The following is a 13,245-nucleotide window of genomic DNA, read 5'->3' on the forward strand; positions in this document are numbered from 1 at the left end:
GGCTGTAGGAGTACTACATTTCCTTCTCAGTTCCTCAGTTTTCGTTGCAAACATCAGACCACAAGTGGAGGAAATGGATGCAGCAACTCACAAGGATAACTAGGAGCCTGTGTTCAAAACAGATCATCAGTAAAAGCAGATTTCTACCTCATTCTGTCTTGAGGTGGGGGAGCTGGTTCTGCCACAAGAAGTTGAGTAGAGAGTTTGCTTTTAGTTCATTTTCAGTAGAATTGGGAACTCTTTCACAGAGATGTGTAAAATGGGATGAAAACAGAGGGAGATGTTCAGTCCTGTGGTTCATTTGTGCACTGACATTATCTGTAACTTACAAGGTGTTTGGTGTTGAGGTTAGACACACGCTTGCTTCATCCAGTTTTGAGATCTGGTCTTTCTGTCTGCCCCTGCTGCAGCTCTGTTCTCTTCACATCTGACCAGTGGGTGTCAGCAGATGACAGTCACCGAAGGGAAGACCAAAGGACAGCAGTGCCCATCACTTCATCTCCTTCCCTTTCTCGTAGGTGTGGTGGAAGCGTGTCTCCTGCACATGCTGAAGCGCAGGGCTGCCGGCTTCCTGCGCACTGACAAGGTAGCTGCTCTCTTCACCAAGGTTGGCAAGACCTATGCGATAGCTGGGGACATCTGCAAGAAGGTGCAGGACCTGCAGCAGCAAGTGGAGAGCAGGTGAGGCTGAGCTCTGGCTGTCACCAAAATTGACACAGTGTGCGAGCAGCATGGCGAGGGTGCAGACACTGCCTGGTAGGTGCAAAGGGACCTTTCTTGGCCACTTTGTTGAAGGTTTGTCTCTTTAGGGACTCACTAAAAGCAGATTTTCTGGGCAGTGGATAATTGCACAGTGAGGAAGGACCATTCCCCTGTGGTTCAGAGAGCCCCGTGCTGAGCAGCCCCCTTGTTCCTGCTTACAGAGTGATTCTGCTCTGTACAGCCAGCTTGCCACCCTGCCTCTGAAAGGCAGCGTTAAGCTCTTCATTTCTGAGGTGGACCTGTTGCTGTGCTGGCTTATGCTGTAGGAACAAGCAGGGGGTCTTGGCTGTAAGCAAGCTCCCAGCTGGCTTTGGATGCTCATTTGCTATACTTCTAGTTTCTCAGTTTGATGTTGCTTATCTTTTAGTTGTCTTGTTGTTGTTCTGTAGGTGGTAGGAGATAGGCTCTCACTGCCAAGACACTAGCACAGACTGTGCTACAGCTATATATGGTGCTTAACAGAGGGAGAAAAAAGATGGGTCTGTGCCCAAGGAGTGCCTGGAGATGGTATGGCAGGAGGTCCCTGGAAAAACTCTGCCTCTGTTAGCTCAAATCCTGCTCCATGCTTCTCACCTCAGTGGATTATCTCATGCTAAAACAGCTGTGTGCCTTCTTGGGGTTGTGGCTAGCTTCAGCCTGAGTTTACCAGACAAAGCTGGGAGACAAGAATCTTCTTTTTACCATTCTCCCTGTGGCTTTCCCAACTGAGTGTGAAGCTTTTTCTGATAAGAAGCGAGCTTCTGTTCATCACATGCCACTGTTCTGCTACACTTTGCATTTTGCTGGTTTTTCATTCTTTTGGGGTGTATGGTCTGCAGTGCATTTACAGCCTATTAATTTCAGCCTGTGTATTCCAACACCTCTCCATGCAGCCCTTCACTGGGGAGCTTCCTGTGAGCAGAAGAGTCTGAATTGTGACAACTTCACTTTGTCTCCTTTCGCAGGAAAAATCAGCCAAATGGGCAGGAGCCCCTCAAGAGGCAGGGCTCAACCACAAGCAAAACTCCTGTCCTGACACCTCAGGCCATCAAACACATATGGGTTCGGACAGCACTGATTGAGAAAGTGCTAGACAAGATTGTGCAGTATATTGTTGATAACTGCAGGTAAGGACCGGATCAGAAGCACAGGGCTTTGTCTGGCTGATGCGTTCAGGTATCTGCAACAAGGGGTTGCATTGAAGGTCTTCTGCAGAATTCTTGGAGAGAAAAAATTAACTGCAGAGGCCTTTAGAAAAAATGGTTTGAGACATTGATAGTGTTTCTGACTTACAGAAACTTAAACAGCCACACGGCTTCCCAGAAATCAGCTAAAAAACTAACTTGAAGTATATTAGGTGCCCAAATTCTAATGGGACCTAACCTTAGTGGGATAGAAATGTCTTCTAATAGGTCAGGAGTGGTTAATACAGTAGTAGATGAAAGAAGGGAAAATGAATTTAGAGCAGGAGGAGTTACTGAATGAAACCTTAGGTTTGTTCTCATGCTGTTTGGTGACATTCCTGCTCAAGTGCTCCATGTTCAAGTTCTGCACTTGAGGAAGAGAAGGTGGTTTAGAGTTTGAGCCCCATCTAGTGGAAGAGACACCAGAGGATAAGGACAGTTCAAGAAATCTGGGTGGTTTGATGTTTTGGCTCTGTGGTTTTATAAGTCAGCATTGCCTGCTGTGATGGGAAGTCAGGGGTCATTGCAAGAGCTACTATTTGAGTAGTGCATTGTTCTTGACAGTGTTTCAAGATTATTCCTCACAGATAGATGCTTAAGAATGTGTGCATCTCTTGGTCTCTGTGGAAAACTGACAAAATTGCTTGCAGAGAGTTATTGTTTGTCTTCATATTGCATTAGTGCCCAAAGCCCCAAATCAAATATAGTGGGTAAACACATTTAGCAAAAGGCAAGCTCCTGCCTCTCAAGAGCTCTGTGCCAAAATAGATGAGGTAGGATGAGCACTGTGAGAGGAAGTGGCTTGCCTGAGGTTACACAACTGATGAAGGGCAGAGCATGGATCCAGAGTAGGGTGGTGGTCATCTTGTTAAATATAGAAGCCTGGAGTGTAGGTTTACTGAACTGACTGTTCTAGGCTCCTTTTGTGCTCCACGGATATCTAGTCTGTGTTACTGATATAATTTAGGAAATGTTCTAAAGCAGATGTCTAAAATGGGCTAAATTTCTCCACAGCATTTTATGATGCATTTAATGAACTTGCAGAATAGTTCAGAATGCACCGTGTTGTAAGAACCTTCTTTATCTGCAAACCCAACACAGTGTTTCTTCTTTATGAAGTTACTGTATGGGCCAGTTAAGCCATTAGAGCTTTCAGAGGAGGTGCATTGCATCAGTAACTAATAGGTAATCCTAGCAACTGCTTTTTCTCTACCCATCCAGTTCAGGAAATACTGTGTCTGACTATTCAGACCTATTAGTTGTACAGCCCAGATCCCATTTTCACTCTTAGAACTCTGAAATCTTCCCTTTCATACAGGTAATTTATTATTTGAGTTTGCTCGAGATGGGTGTTTGGTCTCAGTTTTTGTTACGTGTGACCTGGGATGTGAGTTTAGTAGCCATGCTTCCCCTGCACACAGCACTGACTGCTGGGGGCCACAGCCAATGCTGAAGCACTTGTCAGGTTGACAGCAGCCTGGCTGGCTTCCTGCCCTTATCTCAGTGCTTCCTTTGGCACCCTCCCAGTAGCACATGGTATTTTTAAAGTCAATGGACTCATGCTGCTAGGAGGCATAAGAGCTTTTAAAAATAACCACCAGTGTTTTTAACTCAGTTCTGATATTCTGTTCCTAGTAAATACTATGAAAAAGAAGCTTTACTGGCAGATCCTGTCTGTGGCCCAATACTGGCTTCTCTTCTAGGTGAGTTCTTGCAAAGTTACTTCTTATGCTAAAGAAAATGAATTGTTTCTCAGAACATTCTGTATTATGACAAATAGTGGTTTTTATCCCGAGCATGTAGTTAACTATTCAGAACAACATAGAAGGTGATGTTTTGTTGCTTATGAGACCAGTGGAGACCAATTGTCTGGTTTTAGTAATAAGTATCAGAGAACACAACGGGAATGGCTTTTGACTGAACGCTTGCTGGCAGATCATTACTACTAATGCTGCTATTGCAGGGCACTACAGGAATGGTTTTATACAGCCCCAGAGAATAGGACCTGGTATGTTGTTATATGTATTGTCTGTATTATGGGCTGATCCTGTAGGGTCGTTAAGTGATCGATAATAGTCACTTGGCTTGAGAAGGAAATCTCACGTTCCGTACTTGGCTAGCAGGATAAGACTTAAGTGTGTTTCTGAAGAGACCCAGGAGGTTTCTCTCTGGGGCTGTTTCCTTAGTTGGACCATGTGCTCTGGAGTACACCAAGCTGAAGACAGCAGATCACTACTGGACAGACCCGTCAGCAGATGAGCTCGTTCAGCGACACCGCATCCATGGAGTACATGGCCGCCAGGACTCTCCTTCCAAGCGCCCAGCCCTGGGAGTAGGTATTTACTGTGCAGCTATTTCTGAGTTAAGGCACAGGTTGATAATAAAAACAGCCCCAGGGGAAAGCTCTGAACCTAGAGCAAGCTTTCTTGTCTCTTCTGTCATGGAGCCTATATCGCAGGTTAGAAGTCCATTTGGGCCCAAATGTCCTCTTTATCTGCATGTAGAAAAGGTTGAGATCCAGGACTGAATTCTGTGGCTTGTGACACTTGTGATCTGACCAGGTCCTTCACAAAGGATTATGGGTGTCCTTGCTCAGGACTGTGTAAGACTCCAGGTCATTTCTCTGCCAGGCTCCAGACTATGTTCCCCTCTACAGAGACTGGTCTAAATGGAACTGTTCCTGTTTCGTTGGCCTGCTGGTGTGATCATTCCTGCCCTACCTGATCTGCCTTGCCTGTGTCTGTGTGTGCTAGATCCGGAAACGACACTCAAGTGGGAGCATGTCAGAGGATCGCTTCGCTGCTTCGGCACGGGAGTATGTGGAGTCCTTGCACCAGAATTCCCGAACTCACCTTTTGTATGGGAAGAACAACGTCTTAGTCCAGCCGGTGAGTACACTGAGTTTGGGCCAACAGACACAGCTGCTGCCTGGCTGTGACTCAAGAGGTCAGCAGTGTGGATAAGGGTGTAAGAGGCTTGTGTTTTTTCCCCCAGTATTAAATACCAGTACATTTGATGTTAAGGTTTCCCTCAGCAGTTCCTAGATAATTCACTGCTGTGGAACTGGTGGTTCATAGGAAGACTGGAACATGACAATTACAGTTGTGCACTTCAGTCACCTGAATTGCCTGTTTGTTGCTTCTGTGAACAGAAAGATGACTTGGAGGCAATTCCTGGCTATCTCTCCCTTCATCAGTCAGCAGATAGTTTGACGTTAAAATGGACCCCAAATCAGCTGATGAATGGAACCCTTGGCGATTCAGAGCTGGAGAAAAGGTAGTCACTGCATTCAGAGGATTGGAAGCATTCGTGGTGTTTATTTCTTGTATACTTGGCAATATGACGTAAGTGTAACGAGGCTGATTGGACTGAAGCACTTCTGAATAGTGCGTAAGTTAAGGTGCCACACAGCTTGGGTTCTGTTCCTGTTTTGCCGCTTTCCAAAGGTCCTGTAATGCACTTGGATATAAGGGCTTTTCAAAAGGAAAACAAAAGTCCGCTTTTCCAGGTGTTCAAGAGAAGAGGCTCAACACTACCTCCCATCATTACAACCCTAGTACCTCCCTTCAAAGGGTCACAAATCACTTGGCAAGCATGGCTGATTTCAGCCTCAAAAGAGAAACCTGCAGTGTCCTTGTCTTTCATTAGACCAGTTATTCATCGAATTTGGTATTCTGCTTCAGTAGAAAGACGGGTAGTCTTGAACCAGGCAGGTATGTCTCCTCAGGGAATGCTGCTTCACCCCCAGAGCACTGCTTTCAAATGCTTCTTCCACACCATTCTTTGTCTAAAAGCCCTCTACCCTTACCCTGTGCTAAACTCTGATCGGGTTGTTCTCGGAAGGGTTCGGAGCTGCTCCCACTGTTTAATCTGAAAGCTTGAGGCCCAGTGCGTTTACCAGCTGCTGCCCATAAATCATGTGTGCAAGACAGAATTGAACCCGTCTGTCCTGAGACCCAGCCACAAGACCATTGCCCAGCCTGTGCCCCAGGCACTTTAACCTTAGCCAGAGCACTGCAGTATCTGGTGTGGGGCAGTGGCGGGGACAGGGAAGTGAAAGGGGAAAGGGAGGTTATGGGAAGGCTGGTGCCTTCCTTCCACTGTGGGGAACTCGTTCCTTGGCCTTTTATTTGACTGCTAATTTGCCAACTTTAATGAGGAGTTATTAACTTAGCAGAGTGTTTTATTGGGTGCTTGGAACCACAAACACTTTTGAATATGGAAAATAATGTGTCCTGCACTTTTTCCTTCCCTCCTAGTGTTTACTGGGACTACGCACTAATAGTGCCACTCAGCCAGATTGTCTGCATTCACTGCCATCAGCAACGTAAGCATAAACCTTCTTCTCATGGGGCGCTCCCAAAGCCCCTTTCTGCCAGGTGAATGTTAATGCTGCTGCCTTTTTATGTGGTGCCTTTTAGGGTTTTACTGCAAAAGGAGGCTGTTTTAGAAGACAGTTTGTGTGTTGTTTTAAAATACATAAGCAGAGAATTGCCACTTGAGTGACTGCTTTTCCTCCCTCATTGTCATTAACACTTCTAACTCATTATGGATGTATGGGATGAGGGTTAAAATCTGGACTCCTACCTGGCACTGGATGACAATGGCAATGTTAATTCAGGTCCATTTGCCTCACTTTGTTCAGCTCCCCCAGGACACTGTGCTTGTCCCGTGTTCCACTGACGGTCAGAGGCATCACCACTCTGCTCTGTGGCAGTTCCTTAGGGAAGGGGATTAAACAACCGACATGAAACATGACAGCATGTGCTGTTCTTCACTGAGAAAGCTGTTTCAGTATGGGGTGCCAGGCATATGCACAACATGAATCTTGCTGCTTGCACAAGATGACAGACACTTGGCGGTCCTGCCCAGCACCTAGCTACCAGGCTGGAACTTGCACAGCAGAGTACATCCTGCTCTTGGAGATTCCCCCTTTACCCAGGTGGCTCCAGATGCCTCATTCATTCAGTTTTGGAAAAGGAAATGAAAAACCTAACTCACTTGCATTCTTTTGCCAGTTGTACGAGATGCAGATCATTGTGCTTAAAGGAGTATCCAGAGCACAGGGTGGTTTTCCTTGTTTCTTCTCAGTTTCTAGTGACAGCAGGGACTGTGACTTACCAGTTCTCATAAGAGTAAAGCTGGCAGCCTCTGGTTACATCCATTAGGTTGGTTTTCATTCTGAATTGTGTGTCCTTTGTCAAGTTATGTCATGCACCAGAGGCTTAGTTTAGTTGTTCCTTTATTATTTATTGTATCAGTGTTCAGAATCACTCTAAATGTCTCTGCATGAGGCTGTGTCCTGGGTCATAGTTTGCTTGTATCTGGAGCTTCTTTAGGACTCAAGGACTGAGACATCCCTAGCTTTCTGGGGCTCACAGGGGTTTATTTGTCTGCTTAGAGATGATCACAGATGAAATTTACTTAGAAGGTCAGAGCAAAAAATCAAGGTTCCGATGTAACAGTGTGGACTCCCCTTGTCCTCCTTTGCAGCAGAAAGCAGATGGACGTTAGTCTTGGTGAGCCAGGATGGAACCCAGAGACCTCCGCTGCACTTCCCCCAAGGAGGTCACCTCCTCGCATTCCTTTCCTGTCTGGAGAATGGTCTCCTGCCTCGTGGCCAGCTGGAGCCACCCCTGTGGTCCCAACAGGGCAAGGTACCGTCTTCTCTGATGAGCTGCTTGTAGTGTGTAGGGCTGATCTCAATGTCTCTGTTCAAACAGCACCATCCTGCTCCACAGAGTCTGGGCATTCATTTCCAGCTGCTTTATAGTAAAGTGGGAGGCAAAATAACCCTATTTAGTCAATTTTATTTAGTGATAGGTACCCCTAAGCCACCTGCTATATATGATTCTACTGTTGTTTTCTCCCTCATCTCCTCCCAACATTGGAAGTTCAGTCTTAGAATGCCAAAGGTCTGAAGTACTTAGTTTGTTGTGCTTTGTAGTCATTCAGAGCTGAATGTATGGAACTGTTATTCTCTCTAGGGTAAGGTATTTCCAAAGCTTCGAAAACGGAACAGCAGCAAATCAGTGGACCTGGAGGAGACCCCAGCTGAAGACACTTGTACAGACTATGTGTTCAGAATTATCTATCCAGGGCACAAGCATGATAACAGTAAGTGCCTTTGTTCTGCTTTGTTAAAAACCAACCAACCCACCAAACAAAAACCCCAAACCAAATCAAAGCCCTAAGACCACCAAGACCACCTTGTTACTTCTCGGAAGTAACAGAAGGGAACAGACAAGTCAGGTTATGGGGAAAACAAAACCCTATTGCAAAATTTCACTGGGTGATAATTGTGGTGAGCAGGTACAGCTTATTGTAGGTTTCCTTAATGCAGTGAAACTCGTTATCTTAGAGGATATTTACTCTGTGTTTTGCAGAGGAAGGTTTCAAAATACTCCCCTGGGCTTGCAAACTGAGACTAAAAGCAAAAGGATTGCTTGGCTAGCCAAGAGCAGCTTTGCTCCCGAGGAGGATATTTTTATTGGCCACACTGCTTGCTCATAATGTTGTTATTAAAAAAAAACATAAACTCATCTCTTAAAGTACCCCAAGAATTCCCTGGCCTAAGTTTTCCTGGCTTTGGAAGCAAAAACTTAACAATGAATAAATAAAGGCCTTCCAAGGAAACTAAATGGATTCCCAAGCACCAAACCACCTCATGTCATCAGTGAATACAAATTCCTTACATGCAAGAGGCATTTGAGCCTCTTTGAGTTTTAGTCCCCTGGCAAAGAAGCAAGAATTACCCAGGAGATCAGATCCTAAAGTTTACAGGGCAATTGGATGTGCTGCTCCTATTGGGACTTACTGAAAAAGCAGAAATCTCAACCGAACCCTCCTTACCCAGGGGACTGATCCGCAGTGGTGGCCACGCTTTATTAGGGCTTCTGGGTTTGCACAGGTGAGCTCATGCACACACCAGGAAAAGCATGTTCTGCCTTTGCCTGAATCAAGGGGACTGCAGATTCCATGGGCACATTCAGCCCAGACCTGCCTGTGCAGTGCAGAGAGCGCGAGCTGCTCCTGCCTCGGCCTTGCAGAGGAGGAGGCCTGCACCTTGCATGTTTGCAGTGGCAGACAGAGCTGGGGGAACAGAACGTTTGCTGCCCAGATGCGTCTGGCACAGGCTGCAGAGTGGCAAAGAGGCCGCAGCATTATAGGGCATGGTGAAGGAGAGAAGCTAGGTGAGCCCAGAATTCCCATGGAGTGTCGCTAAAAAGCGTCCTCACCTACTGCAGGCTGGCACCGGGACCTTTGTCTGCTGCCATGAGGTGGCATGTGTGACGCAGCCTGTGCACAGTCACAAGCTGGCCTGTGTTTGGTGGAGCATGCTTTTCTTTGTTACGAAGCTCGTTTTTCATACCCGTTTACAGGAGCCTCAGGAAAAGGGCAGGATTTGTCTTTGCTGAACATGTTCCTTTGAGCTTTCCCACAGCATCGAGTTCTCTCTTCTTATGCTCCTCTTTCACTATTTTCTTTGAGCAGTAACTATTAACTACCACCACTTAGCTGCCAGCCGCTCTACCTCTGTTGACGATGATGAGGAGGAGGAAGATAAGCTACACGCAATGCTATCAATGATCTGCTCTCGGAACCTCACAGCTCCTAATAGGATGAAAGGTTTTTATCCTCCTCCCTCTGTGTCCCAGAGCTCTATTGCAGCTCGTTCCACTGATGCACACAACAGTGTTGGCATTATTACAAGGAAGAACATTTCACTCACACGGTGAGATCTGGAGGTGAAGCTGGCAGTACCTAGAGGCTGGGAGTGCACTCCCAGCCTATGGGAAGTGGAAACAACAGCATCTCCCCTCTCCTCTAAGCATGTGTGCTGCTGAACAGACAAACCACCTGTCTTTCACAAAAGCTGGCTACTAGAGCATGTTTTCACAAGAGGAGGAGGAGGGAGTATAACAGGTCTTTGTGTTCAGTTTAAGTAGCTGGGGAGAGCTGCCTTGTGTAGGAAGGATCAGAGGTGAACCATTGCAGCAGCAGTTGTGATGTGCTGGGCAAAGTCACAAATGGAGTGTGTCTGAGGACAAAATAGGGCAGAAGTGTGGAGGGGTTGTATGGAGATGCAATACCTTTCTGTGGCCAGGTGGTTTCACTCTGCTTGCATCCCTAGGCTAGATGGGTTTCGGGTGATCAGACTCTCCACCCTCCAAAAATCCATCATCTAATTCTTTTCCTAAAGCAATTGACAACAGATGTATTAAGTTGGTATTCCCAGGAAGCGTGTGTATTAGCAGGTAGTCAGGATCTAGTCATGTAGTTCTGGAGACTGAGAAATCCTTGTGCTCTCCAGGAGGAAGCTGAATGGTGTACAGAACAGTCTGTTCCCCAGGCCAAACCCCTCCTGCATAGCCTGGACTGCAGGTGTGCAGAAGACAGGTCGAAGCCCCTCCGTTAGCTGCTGTGAAGTCCCTCCCCCTCTACACTTACCAGTTACTGCACAGTATCACCAGACTTCTGGCCTTGATAGCTCTCAAGCACATGTGCCAAACCTGGCATGCTCCTGTTACAATGCAAAGAGCAGCCTCCGCCTCCTCCTAATAACAGGAGGGTATCACCAAGAACAGCATCTTCCCTGTGTTCAGATGGCTGTAAAGTAGCTGTCAAAAGTTTGGTATCTGCAGAAGTAGGAAGGAGAGAAGCTGCTTCCAAGTTTGGCTCGTCTTGTTTTTTTCATTAATTATGTTAGCATGAGCATGCTTTCTCTGGTATTTCTGTTTCCTAAGGAAAACACAACATATCTGGACTCCAGATGAGAAACTCATACCTCTAAATAGCAGAGCAGTGATTCTGGTTCTAAATGGATGTTAGTTTGGTCTGGTGGAACTGACTCTAGGAGACAGTCATTGCCATGCATTTCTGTGTAGTGCTTAAGTTCTCTGTAGACCATGTGTTCAAGGAGGTACTCCTCACTTCTTGTAGGCTGCCCACATGCTGATTCCAAGGCAGTAGTCCCTAGGAACTGATGAAGTCCAGCCCAAGTTAAAGAGCTCTTGGAAGGTATGGATGGAAAGAAAATCCCAAACCACAGTACTTCCCTTATAAAAAGATCCTGTACCAGGAAGTTCGTGTGTCTTAAGTGACAATGGATGTCTGGATATGGGTGATAATGGAAAGGAGGAAGGTCTGACACTGCCACGTACACGTGTTAAAGGGCTAACGCTGTGATCTGAAGCATAAGAAACCCAATTTAGTCTTTAGTCAGATGATGGAAATTTGGAGTTATGCCATTAGAACGGTTGTCAGATACCTGCTTTTGCCTGTTTAACCTTAAAGAGCTAGAGTATGCCTGCTGTTTGAGTAGTGATTCCTGCTGAGCAGACTGGACTGGCGGTTGTCTCTCCAGCAGCATCCCTTCTGCATAATGACAACACTGTTGTGGCAGGTTTGCCAGCCATTTGCTTTCACATCTTGCAACATGCTCGACTTCTGCATGTCGCTGAAGTTCCAGATAACACCACTACAGTTGAATAAAAGATGCTGTTCACTCTAATTCTTCACTAATTCAGGTACCTTTCATCTGAATCCTTAGGTTCTGTGGGGTTCATACCTTGGTGCTCTAAAAACCAATACAAAATTAAAACTGAAAAACCCACTTTTCTTGTCTGTAGAGAGGAGGCCAAAAATAATGATCTAAAAATGCTTGTCCAGTGGTTTTTATTTGAACCCAATAAGAAGCTGCAATAAATACTGGGTCATTCAGCTCCTTCCTGAAGAATTAAGGTGAAGAGCATTTTTGCATCACACTTTGTTTTGTGGAATGAAACACACATGACTGCTTCCGCATGAGCCTGTGCTTTTTCTGTTACCAGATGATTTTATCCCACTCCTTCCTCACCTATGCCCACTCTCTAATAGGCACTACTAAGATGCTTTGTGCTACCTTGATTGAAAATGCATGAGATGGTTTGGAATTGCCCCTACCACCGCCCAACAAATGTATGTTTTCAAAGCACGGCCCAGGGGACTGGATTTTACTTACAAATGTGAAGTTAGTGACATGCAGTATTATGGCATTTGCCTTAATTTTAATCATGGGTGAGCTGAAAGGCCAGTTATTTATTGTGAAACAAAAACCCAAGAGCTCAAGTGCCAGCTGGGGACGTTGGAGAGCTGAAGCCAAGCTGATTTTTTGGGGTTGCCTTCCTGAAGCTGGTTGAAAAGGGAAGTAGGTTTGGTGGAGCAGGGATAACCAAGAAGGTGTGCTGTACTGTTGGATCACGTTTTCCTGCAGAGAATCCTACTTCTATAAACATAGCCTTGACATTAGTAGGACTTGAACTATCCTCGTGTGCTAAATCTTTTAGGATCTGGTTCTGAGGGGGAAGGAAGCATCTTCTGAAAAGAACTGAACCAGTCTGACTTAATTTCTTCTGTGCTCAAAGTTTCACTGCAGCTGGACTAGCAGTGACGTGGCTGATTCCAGGAACTCTGAGACCTGAATTAAATACAAGGTCGGGTTAGATGATCTCTTCTGGCCATAAATAACATTGCCATAGCACTACACAGGAACCAGTTACTGCAGCACCTTTCCTGTTCTCTTGAAGCACCAACTGGGATGTGCAAGAAAGAAGGGGGGAAATGGTGAAGGGTTTGACTTTGTGGGACTGTGCACAGCATGCAGCTGGTTTAGATGTGCCAAGGGCTGTGTTCCTTAGGATGCTCTCCCTTTTATGGAGTCAAGGTTCAGAGCCTGCTGGGAAGGAAAGCATGAAGCCAGCAGGATGCACAGCAGGAAGAGGGGGAAAGAGGAAAGCAGGTTGATGGGCTGCTGTTCTGTTTGGTTTTCCCCAGACAACAGTGAAATGCTGGAGATGCAAGGCTTCGGGGCAAACCTGCTCTCCTGGCAGCTGGAGCACTGCAGCCAGGGCTCCTCCTGTGTGTCCTGCTCAACGGGCAGCTCTCCCTATGACATACCCAGCTGCTGCAGCTGCATCCATGACAGGTAAGCAGTTGTGCAGAGGCCTTACTTGTGCATGCCACAAAAGGTTGCATTGGTTGCAGCACCAGAAAGTAACAATTTCCAAGTAGTTTCTAACATAAAAAGGTGAAGTTAGCAAGAAATTTTGTTTATTAAAACAAACCTATTAAACCACTTTTAAGTCACATTTTGGTGGAAAAATTGCATCTAGTTCTTTTGTACATTTTAATATAATTCAGCTCTGGAAGTGTTTTCGTTAACAAGTCATTGATAATTACAGTGAAGGGCAACAATTCATCTCATTTGACAAGGACCTTTACCATGCACCTGCACTGTAGCTACATGTGCCAGGTGAATCTCTTTTGGACCAGAATGCTG

At 45.9% G+C, this 13,245-nt stretch overlaps 1 protein-coding gene across 6 annotated transcripts in view; it reads left to right on the top strand.

Annotated features, from left to right (window-relative positions):
* SGSM2 (small G protein signaling modulator 2) overlaps positions 1-13,245 on the top strand; it is a 43,985-nt gene that overhangs the window by 19,762 nt on the left and 10,978 nt on the right. For 2 of the 6 annotated variants that reach the window (XM_057396468.1, XM_057396471.1), the window contains exons 3-13: positions 519-681; positions 1,707-1,868; positions 3,561-3,628; positions 4,112-4,257; positions 4,679-4,813; positions 5,077-5,201; positions 6,185-6,252; positions 7,419-7,582; positions 7,913-8,042; positions 9,420-9,554; positions 12,741-12,891. In XM_057396468.1, coding sequence (XP_057252451.1) covers positions 519-681; positions 1,707-1,868; positions 3,561-3,628; positions 4,112-4,257; positions 4,679-4,813; positions 5,077-5,201; positions 6,185-6,252; positions 7,419-7,582; positions 7,913-8,042; positions 9,420-9,554; positions 12,741-12,891 — 1,447 coding nt within the window. The remainder of the gene's footprint in view (positions 1-518; positions 682-1,706; positions 1,869-3,560; positions 3,629-4,111; positions 4,258-4,678; positions 4,814-5,076; positions 5,202-6,184; positions 6,253-7,418; positions 7,583-7,912; positions 8,043-9,419; positions 9,555-12,740; positions 12,892-13,245) is intronic. The other 4 variants (XM_057396470.1, XM_057396469.1, XM_057396472.1 and 1 more) reach the window with 4 other exon arrangements.

Source organism: Pezoporus wallicus, unplaced genomic scaffold (genome assembly GCF_028554395.1).
Source record: "Pezoporus wallicus isolate ANWC-B61680 ecotype Strahan unplaced genomic scaffold, APGP_CSIRO_Pwel_v1 contig_14789, whole genome shotgun sequence".
NCBI lineage: Eukaryota > Metazoa > Chordata > Aves > Psittaciformes > Psittacidae > Pezoporus > Pezoporus wallicus.